Below are 15,715 nucleotides of genomic sequence, written 5' to 3'. Positions count from 1 at the left end.
GGTGATTTTACTGAACATACAGCAAATGAGGCCATTGGATATTGGCTAACTTTTTCCTTCTTTATCTATTTATAAACATTTATTTCACTTAATCTTTTTAGAGACTTTGCAGCAAATGTCGCAAAAAATAATAAATATACGAAATTCATTTATAACAGACGATTTTAAAATTATTTTTTGTTTATCCATAAATATTCGTCATTGTTTTATGTATTAAATAAAGACATATTTATTTTTGGGGTTTTCTTTTGCAAAACCTGCTAACATTGCCAACTTTCGTTTACGTCTTTTCACTTTGCTTTGCGTACAAACTAATTGTTGTTCGCAATAACATTTAAGTAAATATTGAAATTGCATTTAAAACAATATTTAAAAGTATTTTTATAGAACAGTTTCTACTACACAAAAAATTGTCAACAAATGTACACTTAAACATAGAGAATGTCCTTCTAAAGATTGAACCATTCATTAGTACTCACTTCGCAAATAATGTTTGACCTTCTTTTTTTAAGAGTAGAAACCGATTCAAATAAGATGGCGATATTATAATTCTCTAAAATATTTTAAAGGTTAATAAAATAAAAGGCTAAAATATATAAAAATTTAAGCTCTGTCTTGTTTACAGATAAAGAAAACATGTATTAAAGTTTGCCAAAATATATATTTAACAGGCAAAAAAAAAAAACCAATTCGACCCTACAAAGTGTATCTACATATGAATCTAAATTTGTCATTCTATCTTAAGATTTCAGAGACAATAAGTAAACTTATTTTAATTGTTTATTAGACAAAATAGTAGACACATCTGCAGAGAAAATAAAAAAAAACAGAGGGCCGGGACTAACTTCGACTGCGTCAAAGTTTGTATACCCTTGCACCTTTTTTGGTAACTCTTTCCTTACCTACAGCCATCAAAGTGGAAAAACGTTTTATCGAAAAAGGCGAAAGAACGGCCTACAATCTTAGCATAGGAAATAAATAAGATATTTTGATTAAAGTCACTGTATTCCACCGATCGTTCCTATGGGAGCTATATGATATAGTCACCCGATCTTTATCAAGTTCGGCACAGTCATTTATAGGCGTAATAAACTTTCTAATATTAAATTTCACAATCATAGCTCAGAAAATAACAAAGTTATTGAAAAAACTCACTGTTCGTGACTTTGGCGTTTGTATGGGAGCTATATGATATAGTGGTCCGATCCGGCTGAATTCGAGATATACAACCCCTGCAGTATATACAAGCCTACATTTCAACTCTGTAGCTCTAACGGTATAGGAGGAGTTTGCGTTGATCCAGACTGACGGACAGACGGACGGACGGACATGGCTATATGAACTCGTCTCGTCATGCTGATCAATATATACATATATATACTTTATATAGTCGGAAATGGTTTCTTCCATGCGTTGCACTTTTCTGTCCAAAATTAATATACCCTTTTTGCAAGGGTATAAAAATGTCGTCATTCTGTTTCTAAAAATTTGTGGCATAAAAAAATCCTGAATTACTGATGTCCAAGCATGTAGATTTAATCAAAATCAGTTAAATTTTATTTACAAAACAAACAAAAAAAAATAAATGTTTCACTTTTAAATGGATTTTGGTTAAAATATAAAAAAAAAACCCTAAAAATCTCTTATGGAATTATAATTTTTTGTATTTTTTCGGTCGTATAGAGAAGCCAAGCATACTTAGAACGTACTCGTATTTCCCCCTAAGCCAAAAGCTATTGAAGCTATAGCCAAAATAACTTTGGATTTAAAATATAAATTTATAACATTTTAACTGTGAATTATGGCATCTTTTAGTTGTTGTTCATCCAAATGCCTACGATGTGTTTCGATTTCCTGCAATTTGTGGCGATCGGGCAGGAAACCGAGAGTCTTATATTTGTGCTCAATGCGTTGTTGCAATTCCGGCTGAAAGCGCCAAATATTATCATCGATAATGGGATTTATAAGCAGGGATTTGGTATCGGGTTCCCTATAATGATGCAGCTGGGCATAAGCAATGGGCACCGATTTGGCCTTACAACTTGCCTCCTCCGTGTGATAGAAGGTGAAATGGTTGTGGAGAGCCACCGCGAAACGAGTGTCATGCAAACATTTGGCCGCGTCGCCACGATTGCAATGCTGTTGGACACGCTCCACATGCTGAAGCATATAGAAGGAACTTGATAGATTCTTATAGACCTTGGGTCTCTCGGGATATCTGGGGAAGTAGACATTGCGAAAGCAGAAGCTAACCCATTCAGTGCAATTCTCTGGAGTCACTCCCCCATAGTCGGGAACAATGCGAGCCAGCTCGACTAGTTCCGACCAATTGGTCACATTGTGCAGTGGCATTATGACCTCATCAATATCAAAGACACCCACATAATCATAGCGATACATATTCCTGTAGAAGCAATCGTTATAGGGTATCATTTCGTTGAGAATTCTATTGAAACCATCGTCCATCATGGCATAGTGATGAAAATGAGTGGGCGAATGCGGTTCCCCTCGGCCCAACGACATGGGACGCAATTCAACGAACTCAGAATTTGTTTCCAAATAATGGTGCACTACACGGGACATATTCGTATGCATATTGCCGTCATATAAAACGACTTTGCCAACACCAAGAAGTCGCATCAATTCCAGCCATTCAATTAATCTCCATGACTTATCGACATAAAGAAAATCCATAGTCTTTACACAAACGACAAATCGGGAGGCATTCTGGTTGTCTGATGTCAGCACATCGTCTTTGTCTTTGTCTTTGTCCTCATCCGGTTCATAGATCACCTTCAACAAATTGGTGCCCCTTTCGCATCTCTTGGCCACCAGGGATACCATCTGTGGTATCATCCATTTGTAGTCACCCTCGGGCAGGGGACAATCCAAAAAATGCGGATAGAATCGTTCGGGTGCCCAACCAAATGGCCACATCTTTTTATGCGAACTCACTGGTACAATCACCGGCTCCTTTTGATCCTTTAGCCAGAATTGGCAATAGATTTTCGGATATTGATAATCCTTTGTCGATGGCGTGTCAATCATAGCTAGAAGTCGCACTAACGGGGCCTCTGGGACTGCTTCCCGATTATCATAATAGGCTCCAAAGAGAAAATATGTGAGATTCTTCGTTTTAGCCGTTTGCCAGTAATCGTTGTGAAATCGTATATTTAATATATGAGGAACAAAACCGCATTGTTTCGGGTCTTCGGCTAAATTTTGGCGATTTAATAACTCGTCTAATGGAAATGAGGGCATTTCCTTGCGTATCCATTTCAAGCGTTGCTTCAATGAAGGTTCTAAAGTTAAATACACCAGCAGGTACAGGATATGTGTAGGTAGGTGTTAGTAAATTGCTTAGTTAGTGATTGCTATTTAATTCTCTAACACTCACCTCCTCTTCGATCGATCAGCAGTTTATCGTAAATTTGCACTTTAATTGGCTTCCCACTGACCATTGAAGTCTCTTGATTAATATAAACATTGCTTCGCATATACAAGACCAAAAGAAATAATAATTTCAAAAATATAATAACAAATAAAATTCGAAATAGTTGGTTCCGATTAACTGACATTTCTGTAATGAGTAACTATAGACTAATATCGTCAAGTATGCTGAATGGCTTCAGTAGATCGACTTTTCAACCGAAAAGGTGCTCAGTTCGTTTATTTGATAAAGGGGTTTTCCCACAGAAAGGCCGTTTGCGTTGTGTTTAATGCAAATAGCAACGGCAATGGTAAAATATGTTTCTATTACTCATACTAATACGAAATATCTCTGACAAATAAATGAATCTACCTACGCACATAATACTCGTAGTTTGAATTGCCGTCACCTCATTTTACCTCATTTACATACAATGCAATGAGAAGATTTCCGAAATATGATACATTTAAAATACTATAGCAAGCTATATGTGTTTTAAGATCTATAAAATATATATATATATATTTTTTTTTTTGTTAGATTATACTAAACAAATGCAAGGTATAACACAGGGCAACAAAATCTAATAATGGCAAGGACCTCATGGCCTTTACATATTTGAGGATATATTACAATTATAATTTCCAATTGTTCTTATGGTACGGAACTATATCCGAAAACCAATGGCAAGTTAAGCATTTTTAAGATTTAAGTCACTAAAGAAATTGAAGTTGGGTATATCTTGGGTCGACCCATTGAACATATTTACAATGTACCCAACATAATTATTTTATTAGGACTTTTTATTTCTACGTAAACAGAACCCAGTCCCAATTTACATATATCTGCAGATGTTTTTTTTTTTTTTATTATTTTCGGCAAATTTAGTTCTTGGTTTTTTTTTTATCACCTGATTGTGCTGTTTGTACAAGTTGGGTTGGCAGTTAAAAATACTTGTGGGGGTATTCCTAGTTGGGAAATTTTTGTATTCGATATTTTTTCATTAGCTTAAATTACTCTAGAGTATTGAGAATATACTTTCGGAGTTATGAAAATTTTTGTGAGACAATGTTCTCCTCATGTGAGGCAAGCCTCAAACGTTTTTCTCGAAAACATTTTTTGTTTTTGAACTGGCGGCAAGGATACAGCCCGAAATTCTTAACCGATTTTAATGAAACAAAATGCAAGCGACGCAGAATATCCATTATTCTTATCCCTAACTCAATCACAGGCTTAGAATTTTGTTATCTTATTTTTTTGTGAAATTACAAAAGAATAAAATTGACTAAAAACAGATTATCAATTACATCTATGCTGAATCTAATGCTAGTTTAAGTTTAATTTAAGTTTTCGTCGAGCTATCCTTGTCGCCAGCCTGGTCGAGTCTGCTTTCATCATATCAAATGATAATCATTAAAGTCAATCCTTTTCATTTAATTTAGATTATGAGGTCGTTGAAGAAGAAAAGACCGGCACACATAAGTTCAAAATTTCCACTTACGTCAAATAGAAGTTAAAGTTGTGAGGACAGATGGATTCCTACGTCAGCAGCTGCAATATTCTATGTTTGTTTAATTTTTCGAATTGCCAGGCAAAATAAATTAACTATAGAGTCAGGTGGTAGCTCTTCGAATAACATAGTGGCGGCATAACGGAGCCAGCCAGCCAGCCCGACAGCCGACAAAGCCAGACGAAAAAGAATGCCTGTGAGAATGGAACTGAGACTGAGACTGAGGCTTTGGAATCATTTGACTGTTGTTGCTACTTTGGTTGTACGTGGTCGTCGTCTTGTTGCTTTCACAAAAGATTACAAAAGGGCGGAAAGAAAAGCAAAGCTTGGTATGCCACAGATACCTGCACAAGTGGGCGAAGGAGGTGGAGCAGTGGGTGGAGGTTATATATACTGTGCTGCTTGGTGCTCCAAAAAGCGCATACGGAAACGCACCTGAGCGCAAATGAATGATGATGACATTGCCACCATGCAAGAAGCACAGTTCCTTAAAACTTTTGATGCAGTGATTCAGCAATGTTGGGAAATAGGTAAGTTTCTATGAATTTTCTTATAAAGTCCTCAAAGACCTATACCTTGGCCATAGTGTCCTTAATAAGGATATGAGTACAAGTTTTAGTAAAAGGATACATCTGCAGCACTTTCCCTCTGCAAATTCATAGTAAACTAGTTTAGTACTCTTAAAAAGCAGTTGAAGGGTATCATAAAGTTCATATACCGAAATTTGTTATCATTGCATCATATGCTGTATCCTTTCGCTTAAGCAAATTGCAATGTACGTGTGTGTGTGTGTGTGTGTGTGTGTGCTGTTATGTTTGTGTGACCCATTCCCGAATACGGCAACTTCTTTTGCTTGCGGCCACTAGGAGATGCTGAATTATTATTATGTGGGTGAGCATGGGGGTAAGGCTTCACCCCGAAACTCCACTCTCGGTAAAAGTTTACCCCGCCCCTCCATCCATTCCTCTGCCCTTCTCCTCCACAGCTTCACATGCTGTTGCATTTCACTTAAAATGCTTTTAACCAAAACATTAAGCAGCTGGTGTCACATTATATTAGAGGCACAACTAGACCAGTTTGCCCAGGTTTAGTTAGCTGGAACAAGGCACAGCCAAAGCCAAAAGCAGAGTCACAGCACAGGGCAGCAAAAAGGGGTAAACAGAACAAAAAGTTGCACAACAACAAATTTATGGCCCAAATAAAGAACAAGAAGAACTATTTCAGTTGATGATCTCAAGTGGCTGCTAAATAATAAATGGCTTAAAGGCAAACTGCTTAAACTTTTAACGAATATATATACTTTTTTTTGTATTTTTTTTTATACAAATTGGCTTTAACTTGAACCTAAAATATTTTGAATTACATTTAAAATCATTAAGAATTTCAAATTAGTTTAAAATGAGAAATTGTTTTTCCAGTTTTGTATTTATATGTTCAAATGGATATGCGATTTGATAATCTCATTTAACATAATATCCATAGAAATATCAACTGCCGAAAATAGATCTAATAATTATAACGTATACGCAGTGTATGTCGGCTAGACTAAATATGTTATTATGGCTGACATTCTAAAAACAAAAAGTGTATGTATTTAAGAAAGTTTTCCTACACATTCAACACAATAGTTTAAACAATTTTTGACGTTCCATCCCATTAGTGTTCGCTTGCTATTTGGCTGGGAGTTGTTTATCAATAAGTAACATCTTCAGTTACACTGATAGTTGAGACACTTTGCTTATTAAAATGTATAAACAAGTTGCTACTAAGAAGCAGGAGAATACGAGTATTTATTGAATTATTACTTTGCCGATCATCACGAATTGAGGAATTCGATCAAGTATATAAATGTGTGAGGAATATGAAGAGAGTTTCGTTAGGAAATTAATTAGTGCGCATTCAAGTCTTTAAGTGAAAGGATCTCCATATATACCCTTGAAAAGTGTGAGTGAGAATTGTAGTGGGAATTATTTTATTTAAAGTGATAGAGTTTTCATCCATTTTTGTTTTCGTTTGCCTAATTGTTTATTTAAATTAAATTCTGCATAGTAAAAATTGTTTATCGTTTCTTATTTGCTTACTTACTTGGCTGTAATAATTCACCTTGGCTTCGAATAATTGATGGCATTCGTCTAGGAAATTTGCACTTTAAGCTGATTTTATGCTAAAATATAACAATTTCTCTCTGGTTGCACTCGAAATGATGCATCTATAGACAGAAAAAGAGAGAGAGAGAGAGAGAGAGCGAGAGAAAGAGAAAGGGAGAGTGGAGCTTTAAGTGGAGGTAGAACAGGAGGGGGCAGATGAATTATGTATGTATGTTCGGTTCCAGGCATAGTCTATAAATCACTCTAAATACTCCGAATAGACTTCTTGCATGTTTGGAGTCGAGGCCAAGGCCACGGCAAAATGGCAGACCGGGCCGGGCAGCCCGACTACCGGACAACCAAACGGCTGGGCAGTTGGACAGCTTAAACATTTGTGGTTGGACATGTGCCAAGACAGGAGAAAAACCAATTGGTTTGCTTGTGAACAAGCGGCGTTAAGGATGGCATTCGATGGGCACGGTCTTTCGAGTTGGCCGAAGGGAAAGTTCTTGCCAAATACTTAAAGCTTAGACAAAAACTAAACACTATCGGTTACAGTATAACGAGTTATTAGATAGCTTGTATCTTAACCATTTAAATTGGAATTTACTAGGATCCAAATATTCATTTGGGTCATTAAGTTAGGTTATGTCGTTATGACGTCGGGGTCACCAAAAGTATAAAAAGCGTTATGCATACCCATGATTTGCACTAATTTAATTCTTGACTGCTTCAGCTAGCTATGCTTATGCTGTTGCTTGCTGTTTCTCTTCCCAAGTTGCCTCTTAATCACTATAAAAATATTTGGCAAAGCTTTAGGAATCTCTGTGTCTGTGTGTGTGTGTGTGTGTGTGTGTGTGTGCGTGTGTGCAAACTAACCTGAACTGCAGCAGTAGAGAGAATCATCAGTATGATTAATTGATGAAAATCCTTTTTGCCATGCAGGATAATAAATTACAATATACAGGGCAACGGCAACAGGATGGATGTATGGGACAGGTGGGACAGATGCCAGATGCCAGCTGAGAGGGAAACAGAAACACATTTAGGATGGTGGGCAGGGACAAGTGAGGAGAGAGATGATGGAAGCAGACATGTAGCATGTGCTGCAAATAGCTAAAACAGACACTCACACTTAAACTCACACTCACACTCACACACATATGAAGCAACTTTGATTTCGCACGCGGCACACCCACACACACGCACACCTAGAGCCATGCATATGCATGAGATTCTACGAGTGTGTGTGTGTGTGTGTGTGTGTATGTTGGCCCCTGCATTGAATTAAATTCTAGCGAACTAGGGCGTATTGCGTGGGCGTGGTTCCGTTCACAACGCGCTGCTTTGCCTGCCTGTTTCCCGAAATTAGCTTAATTTCATTTAAAAGGATACAGCACTGCAGGCATCCAGCCAACCAGCCAAGCAGCCAGCCAGTCAGGCATCCAGCACAAAGTTGCTCTATTCCACCTTACCTTCCCCATTAACTTCTACTCATTTCGCTGGTCCCAGGGTTGGATAGACATGGCTATGCATACATATATGCTAGTAAGTAAGTAAGTATAGAATTTTTGATATTTTACTTTTGTGGATCTAAAAGACAAGTCGTCGGGGTCACCAAATAGCATTAACAATACTTTAGTTCAATTATAGCTGATGTATTTTGATAAACATATGTATGTATATAAACCTCGATTACAAATAATTATTTTTGGCTATTATGATATACGTATGTACATATATGATCAGAGTTAAGTAGAAAGGATATCAAAGTTACACATTAAAACTTTAAGGGTACTGCGATTTCGTTTTGATTGTGTGAGATTTACTTTTATTTCATTTTTCCTGCCATATTTTAATTTTTTCTCATTTTCTTTTAGCTCTTGCCACCTTCCGACCATCCTCCATTATTGCCGTTGCGGCTAAATATGTATGTATATGTATGTATATATACATAGGGTAAGGGTATATACGCACTGTATGTATGTATGTATGTATGTATGTATGTACGTCTGTTTATAATTCATTAGTTTGCTAAATATATTTCCGAGCTTAATTGGATAGTAAAGCACACGACTAAGCTCATAGAGCAGCCAACCATTCAGCCAGTCAGCCAGTCAGGCAAACTGCACATAGTCCTTGGCACAGTCCTTGATGATGTCTGATTAAAGCGGTCCAAATGAATGTGTGACGGAAGGAAGTTAAGGCATTGAGGGGTGAATTAACTCACACAGATAGACACACACACACACACACACACACACACACACACATTCAAACACTACTGCTGCATTCGCTTATCATTTGTATTCATGTGCATGTGGAGGCAAATTTTGCATCAGACTGCCAATTAAATTGCCAATCCGTTAAGCCTCTTTTGAACTTGGTTATCGTTTCTGTCATCACTACCATCATTATCATAGGGGATCACAAGCCCAAGCAAATGACTTTCAAATGTTGTATATTGAACATTAAACTATCGATAAGTGTTAACAATTAATTTCCTTTTGCATTTTAGAATATGTTAACACAAAGACGACAAAGACGACGACATCGCCGTTTGCCACGTCTTCCCACACCCGTTCCCATCCATCGAGTCTATCCATTTGTGTTTGAAAAAAGTGTCCAATTGCCACTGCCAATACCCGATCCTTTGCTTTTGTGGGTCAATCGTTTGCTGCAATGCCAAATCGAGGACTATAGCGATTTCTGTAGTGGCGCTGCCTTCTGTCAGCTGCTGCATCTTGTGTATCCCCAATTTATTGACTTACGTCTGGTGTATTTCCAATGCAGTCATGTGGTTCAATATATATTAAACTATGAGTATCTACAATTGGGTCTGGCACGGGCTCAAATCTTTTTTCACATTCCCGTAGGACGTTTGATCACAGAGGATGAAAGGCGAGAGGCTCGCAAATTGCTCAATTGGTTCCATGATGTCTACGTGCAGAGGGAGCCGAAACATCGTCGTGTCTATAATGCGATTGATGAACGTTTCGATCAGAAAATAACCAAAAAACTAAACCCTTTGGATCGCAACATTGTGTGGCAGTATTTCTTTGAGACAGAGGCTCGTGTGGTGAGTGTAGGCCGCTTGACACCGGAGCCACTGAAGCATTTGCCCGCCATGATCTATGGCACCCAATTGAGTCGCATGGCCATCTATGTCAATAAGGGAATGTTCGGTCTGGCCAATGTGGAAGTCGAACGTGATTTGATTACCCTCAACAATTATGGCGATCGTGAGAGACCTTCACGTTTCTACTGGGCCGAAAGGGATTTGGTGGTAGGTCCTAAAATGTCTTTCCAATATTTACATTTATCATTAAATGATGTCAATCACTATCTATGAATTCAGTTGGATTTACAGCGTTTACGTGTGGCTCGTGGCACATTGCCAAAGCGTCTGGATGTTAATCGTCGGCAGCGTTTCGATCCACAACCCTGGGAGCCACCTTACCTGCTTCCCGATGAGCTGCAATCTCTAATCACAGGTCGTTCGTTGGCGAATATCTCCCTGATGCTGAATGCCGTGGCCCATGGTTGTTATCCCTTGCGTTGCCTGAAAAATTTGCGCCGTCTGTTCAATGTGAGCCTTCTAATGGTGAGCTACACCGAATGGGTATCCAGTTTGGTCCACCAACAACCCGGAGATCTACTCAAATGCAATGAGAACGACAATGGTCTTATACTGGTGGTTATTAATCTCAATTTGGCCAATCTAAGCGACCTGGCCCACTGGTCGAAACAAACGCGTCACGAGCGTTTCCGAAAACGTCAGATTATCCAGCTGCCTGGCTACATTGGTGACCAGATCGAGACTCTGCGTGAAATAACCGAACGTCGCCTGCTCGTGACATCTTTGTCGTCAACTCTGGCCAATGTGTTGCCCATTACGGAACCTTTGGATGGGGCCCATGAGCAACGTTTGGCATTGGCTCTCGAAGACTATGTTATGCAAACTCACATCACAAATCCAATGGAGAAGATTAAAAGTCAAAGCTACTATAATTCCCTCATGCCCGACAATTGTGTTGTGACTTAAACCCACCCCACCCCCTCTCCCCATGCCAACAACAAGTTGAACTACTTGAACTTTGAATGAGCAATTAGAACTGGTTTTTGTTTCAGTAGTCTGTACTCACATACTAACAAGTATGTTAGATAAAACCAATGTCATGGATAATAACGCGTGACTTAAACACTTGAAGAAAAGTAAAAAAAAAAAAGAAAACGCAGTCAAATGTTTTATCATTCTTAAGCAACATCCGTTTAAATGAAATTGTAATTAATTTAGTATTAATAATTATGTATTAAATTTTCAAGCATTTCCCATTAAACAGCCTATTCATTTTTCTCAGTGTACAAAACAAGTCAAATATAATAATTAAATTACGAAATAGACAACTTGAACGAAAAACAAAGTCTATAAACCAAAAATGAAGAAAAGTTGAAAAACCCTCACGTATGTATCCATAATGGTCGTCTTCGGTTTCAGTTGCCATTGTAAAGTTTTCAACAAAATGAGCTATATAAACACATAATACTTATGTATGTATATGTATCATCATCATATCGCACCTGGAATAACTCTGAAATGGACTATGAACCAGCAGTAAGCAGGAAAACGATGAGGGAAACTGATTCACTGACGTTTCTAGCGAATCGAACCTTATTGTCATTAGGTTCTTTGTGCTAACACAAATCATTATACATATATACCCTTGACAAATGCAAGGCATATCGATTAGCCAAAGCCCAAGAATTTCAAGGTGTCTATTCAAAACTCCAAATATTTCATTTTTCTGAGTTCTTTTAGTTGTTATGCGGTATTCAGTTTACGGTTACCATTACCTATTCATCCATTATCAATAATGTTTAGCTTATAAATAATATATTAGCCATGGTTCGCAATGAGATAAGATAACCCGATAAGTTATTTTTTTCTTTTTTTTAAAGTCAAACGATATCGTCATTCGGTATATACATATATGTATTTTTATAATTGGTATGTTTGGTCTCCAGGCCGTGCGTTTTGTAATTTGTAAAACGGATGACAGATTACAACTGGTATAAAATTGGAATGGGACTAACTATGATACTATATTTTGAAAGGGGCTGTGTGGGGGTATCTTACTACTGCTTTGTACTTTGCCTCCATAATACACCCACACACACCAAATGTGTGTGTGTGTGTGTGTGTGTGTGTGTGTGTGTGTATGTGCTTGATAGTCACACTTACTCATTACCCAGAGACAAAGTAAGTTTTTCCATTGGCAAAATGAATAAAAGTTCCGGACCTGGTGCCGAAGTGTAAATGCTTTCGTAGTCGGTCTGATTGACAATGGTCGTGCCACAGTGGTACAAAAGCTATAAAAACTAAATAACCCATATGAAACGAGTTCAAAAACCAATAAATAAATTAAACTAAAAACAGTTCTAACAGCTAAGTTGTCTTAGCTAGTTCTCTCTAGATCTCAAAGTTCATCTGTTTGCATAATGCTATTAGGCAACTTCGCTCAACCTCAGACCACTGTGGCAAGGCAGCTTATCAGAGTTTCGTTGCCTGATCGGTGGCCACGGCTGCGGCAGTGAAGCTACTCAACGAGAAACCGCATTCATTGAGACAAAGCAAAGCACGGCGGACGTCCACCGAAGAGAAGTGAACTGAGAGGCAGCGCGAAATCGAGACGAATATACTTATTACATATCCTAAGCCAAAATGAACAAATATGTCTTGATGGCTGTATGCCTGATGGCCACTTTGGGGGCCATATTAATCGAGGTGCAGGCCAGTCCCAAGCCGCAGCAGGTGAATGCCGGTCAATTGGGTGGCTTAACATCCCAGTTCCTGCCTCCAGAATATCGGAATACAAATGTCAGCGTGGGTAAGTGACTGATTTTCTGAAGTCAACCAACGAAAGATTACTGATCAGTGCAACAATTTTCCAACTTAGATGACATCAAACGCATGTATAGAGAGAAATGCAAAAAGGTAACCGGTTCGGAGAACTCTACTCTCTATTTGGAGATTGAGAAGGCCACAGCCAAAATGTCTACGTGTTTGTCCAAGGTGGCAAATCTAACGGCATTGCAGGAGGAAATGGAAGTGGCAAAGCCAACTGGCGATTTGGATACAGTATTCCACAAGTATTGCCAAAAGGCCCCCGAGGCGGAGAACTGTGTCAAGGAGTTCAATGAGAAAATCCAGCCATGTCTGAGCGTTGAGGAGAAACACCAACAGGCCACCATGATGCGTATTGGGGCAGCCCTCCTGGGATTCGCCTGCACTCGAGGCGGTGATCAGATTGCCCTCTTTGTCGCCGAACAGGGTCCCGAGTGCCTGGAAGCCAACAAGGAGGCCATTAGCCACTGCATGAACCGTTCCTTCCATCAGTACATTCCCAAAGATGGCCAGATCTCCGACCTGATGAGCCGCCCCGAACTCCTATTCACGCCCACCCACTGTGTCGACTTGCAGAGCTTCGAGGCATGTGTGGTGCATCATTTGGAGCAATGTTCCGAGATTACACCAGCGAATATAGTTCAGTCGATTTTCCGTTTCGTTAAGAACGAGACCGATTGCCAGGCCTGGATGAATGCCCGATCCAATGAGAAGCCAATTCTAATGGCAGCCAGCGGGAATGGCACAGGAGCTGCCACTCAATTAACCACCACTCTGGCGAGTACTTTAATCCTAACTGTGGGTGCCATGGTGCTACGTAACTAGTTAATCGAAAGAAAAACCAAATGCGATACACGAGTTTTATAGGGCAAAAGTTTATTTTGCAATTTTTTTAGTGCCTCAAAAGTGTTTTTTTTTTGTGTTTTTTTTTTTTTTGGTATCATATTCTTAGAGGGTTGCGTCATATTGTTCACCTTCCACCCTGCAATTACCTCTACCTACCATATTTATTGCTAATAATAAACGAAACGATTGCTAAGTAAATAAAATGAATGGTCTTTTCTATGGTCTGACTGATACATGTCCACAGATACAGATAACCATACCCATAAGATTGACCAAAAACAAAAAATGAAATATACAAAATACAGAAGTTTTGCCATTCAAAGCGAAAATATATTTTGCTGATTCGACTAGAGTCAGAACCGAAGTTGAATTGCCTTGAAAGAAAAAAATTATCACACAGTAAAAATAAATATTTATGTACATACATACATATATTCATCATATACATAAATAACAATCGAATTGTTCGATAAGATAGAACATTTACGATATGCATGATCTAAGTTAATTTTATTTGAAACTTTATTAAAATGGTGAAAATTCCCCCCAAATTTACATATATTGGGTTTTTCAAAGCCCCTAAAAATTGGTTACATAGCAACAATTCTAAAATCTAAAAATGGTAAATAGTTTCATTGTAAAGTAAACTGGAATGGTTTAAACTTTATTAACAATAGTTTTTGTTTTTTTTTTTTTGTTATTAAGCGATTCCACAAATATTTACCGCTAAATATACTCAATTGGCATATGTCTCATTCATTGTTTTTTGATAAGAGTTAACTTGAATCAACAGACAAACAAACAAACAAAAACAAACAAGTAAACAGTCAAGCAAAAACAAAGAGAAATACTGAATGAATAATTAAAGAGACGAAAATTGTATCCACTGCCAATTTTTCCTCTCTCTCTCTCTCTCTCTCTCTCTCTTTCGCACTCACTCTCTTTTCTCGCTCACACATTATGTTTCCAGTTTGATCATTTGTTTAATATTTGCTTACAAAAACAAAAAAAATATTGTCATTAACCATCTAAAAAAACAAAAATTTCTGACTAAGATATATTCCAAATGTCTCAAGATTTTCAAAACACTTTTTGCAAGGGTATATGAAAGAAACAGAGACAGAGAGCTTTTTGTTTAGCTATAATTCAAATGAATGCTAGAAATCGTAGCATAATTTTAGGCTGCCATTGACTACCATTAGGACGCAGGTGGTATTTAAAAGCAATACTAATGTCAAATTAATTAATAGTCTTAAAGGCATATCAATTCTTGGTAGTTGATATCGCTATCTTGAAGCTTTACTGATTAGAATTACAAACAAGTTTTGCCAATTTAATGGCTCTATCACGAGAATATTAAACGATTGCGTTTAAAAGTAATCATTCAAGGCAAAATCGAATAACAAAACAAATTAAAATATCTAGAAAATGAGATAGTGAAGGAGATGAGTCAAATCAGCTTAATTTTCCTTTTCATTGTCTGTTGCTAAACAGGTATCACAGTATGAATTAATGATATTGATGTGTGATATTGATGAATATTGATAAGAAACTTTCTGGGGGTCCATGCTAATATTTGAATTAAACATACATATGACTAATTGTAAGACAAATGCTACCATTCTCAACACCATTAACGCCATCATCATCATCAACATCATTAACGTCATCCATATCGTCATAATAACTATTATTATCGCCAAATGACAAAATAAATTTTTATCAATCAATTCAGACATGTCCATTGGCTTTGACTTAAATGGATAGCTCGCGAATGTTAGCAATCAAGAAAGTCAACTACTTGAGATTAAACATGAGTAAAATTGAGTATATTTCTAATCCCATTTAGCTTTACGCAAAACTCATATCAGTAACTATAAAAAAACAAAAAAAACAACAAGTTTTATCTAAAAATCCATGCTAGTTATAACATTCAC

General features: G+C 37.6%; 3 protein-coding genes across 3 annotated transcripts; 2 read left to right on the top strand and 1 right to left on the bottom strand.

Annotated features, from left to right (window-relative positions):
- Nucleotides 1-1,643: 1,643 nt before the first annotated feature.
- Nucleotides 1,644-3,593, bottom strand: LOC6644715. The gene is made up of 2 exons (XM_002067285.4): nucleotides 3,398-3,593; nucleotides 1,644-3,302 (listed from the first exon to the last, which is right to left on the bottom strand). Exons 1-2 carry the CDS (start codon nucleotides 3,576-3,578, stop codon nucleotides 1,789-1,791), a joined length of 1,695 nt encoding a protein of 564 aa, XP_002067321.4. The 5' UTR covers nucleotides 3,579-3,593; the 3' UTR covers nucleotides 1,644-1,788.
- A 3,253-nt stretch (nucleotides 3,594-6,846) lies between these two features.
- On the top strand, nucleotides 6,847-11,293 carry LOC6644716. The gene is made up of 4 exons (XM_023176989.2): nucleotides 6,847-6,884; nucleotides 8,908-8,957; nucleotides 9,546-10,313; nucleotides 10,386-11,293. The coding sequence occupies exons 3-4, from the start codon at nucleotides 9,549-9,551 to the stop codon at nucleotides 11,070-11,072; spliced, it is 1,452 nt and encodes a 483-aa protein (XP_023032757.1). The 5' UTR covers nucleotides 6,847-6,884; nucleotides 8,908-8,957; nucleotides 9,546-9,548; the 3' UTR covers nucleotides 11,073-11,293.
- Nucleotides 11,294-12,651: 1,358 nt separating this feature from the next.
- On the top strand, nucleotides 12,652-13,981 carry LOC6644717 (27 kDa hemolymph protein). Its single transcript, XM_002067287.4, has 2 exons — nucleotides 12,652-12,915; nucleotides 12,985-13,981. The coding sequence occupies exons 1-2, from the start codon at nucleotides 12,750-12,752 to the stop codon at nucleotides 13,755-13,757; spliced, it is 939 nt and encodes a 312-aa protein (XP_002067323.1). The 5' UTR covers nucleotides 12,652-12,749; the 3' UTR covers nucleotides 13,758-13,981.
- Nucleotides 13,982-15,715: the final 1,734 nt, after the last annotated feature.

Source organism: Drosophila willistoni (genome assembly GCF_018902025.1).
Source record: "Drosophila willistoni isolate 14030-0811.24 chromosome XL unlocalized genomic scaffold, UCI_dwil_1.1 Seg142, whole genome shotgun sequence".
In the NCBI taxonomy this organism is placed as follows: domain Eukaryota; kingdom Metazoa; phylum Arthropoda; class Insecta; order Diptera; family Drosophilidae; genus Drosophila; species Drosophila willistoni.
The sequence above is the reverse complement of the archived record's forward strand: the minus strand, read 5'-3'. Positions and strand labels throughout refer to the sequence as shown.

What these genes read in the sequence shown, in the direction of transcription:
- LOC6644715 (XM_002067285.4), bottom strand. Translation starts at nt 3,578, where the DNA reads ATGTCAGTTAATCGGAACCAACTATTTCGAATTTTATTTGTTATTATA. An exon ending in GCTGATCGATCGAAGAGGAG is followed by an intron (nt 3,303 to 3,397) that starts GTGAGTGTTAGA and finishes ATTTAACTTTAG; the next exon opens with AACCTTCATTGAAGCAACGC.
- LOC6644716 (XM_023176989.2), top strand. Translation starts at nt 9,549, where the DNA reads ATGTTAACACAAAGACGACAAAGACGACGACATCGCCGTTTGCCACGT. An exon ending in GGGCCGAAAGGGATTTGGTG is followed by an intron (nt 10,314 to 10,385) that starts GTAGGTCCTAAA and finishes CTATGAATTCAG; the next exon opens with TTGGATTTACAGCGTTTACG.
- LOC6644717 (XM_002067287.4), top strand. Translation starts at nt 12,750, where the DNA reads ATGAACAAATATGTCTTGATGGCTGTATGCCTGATGGCCACTTTGGGG. An exon ending in GAATACAAATGTCAGCGTGG is followed by an intron (nt 12,916 to 12,984) that starts GTAAGTGACTGA and finishes TTTCCAACTTAG; the next exon opens with ATGACATCAAACGCATGTAT.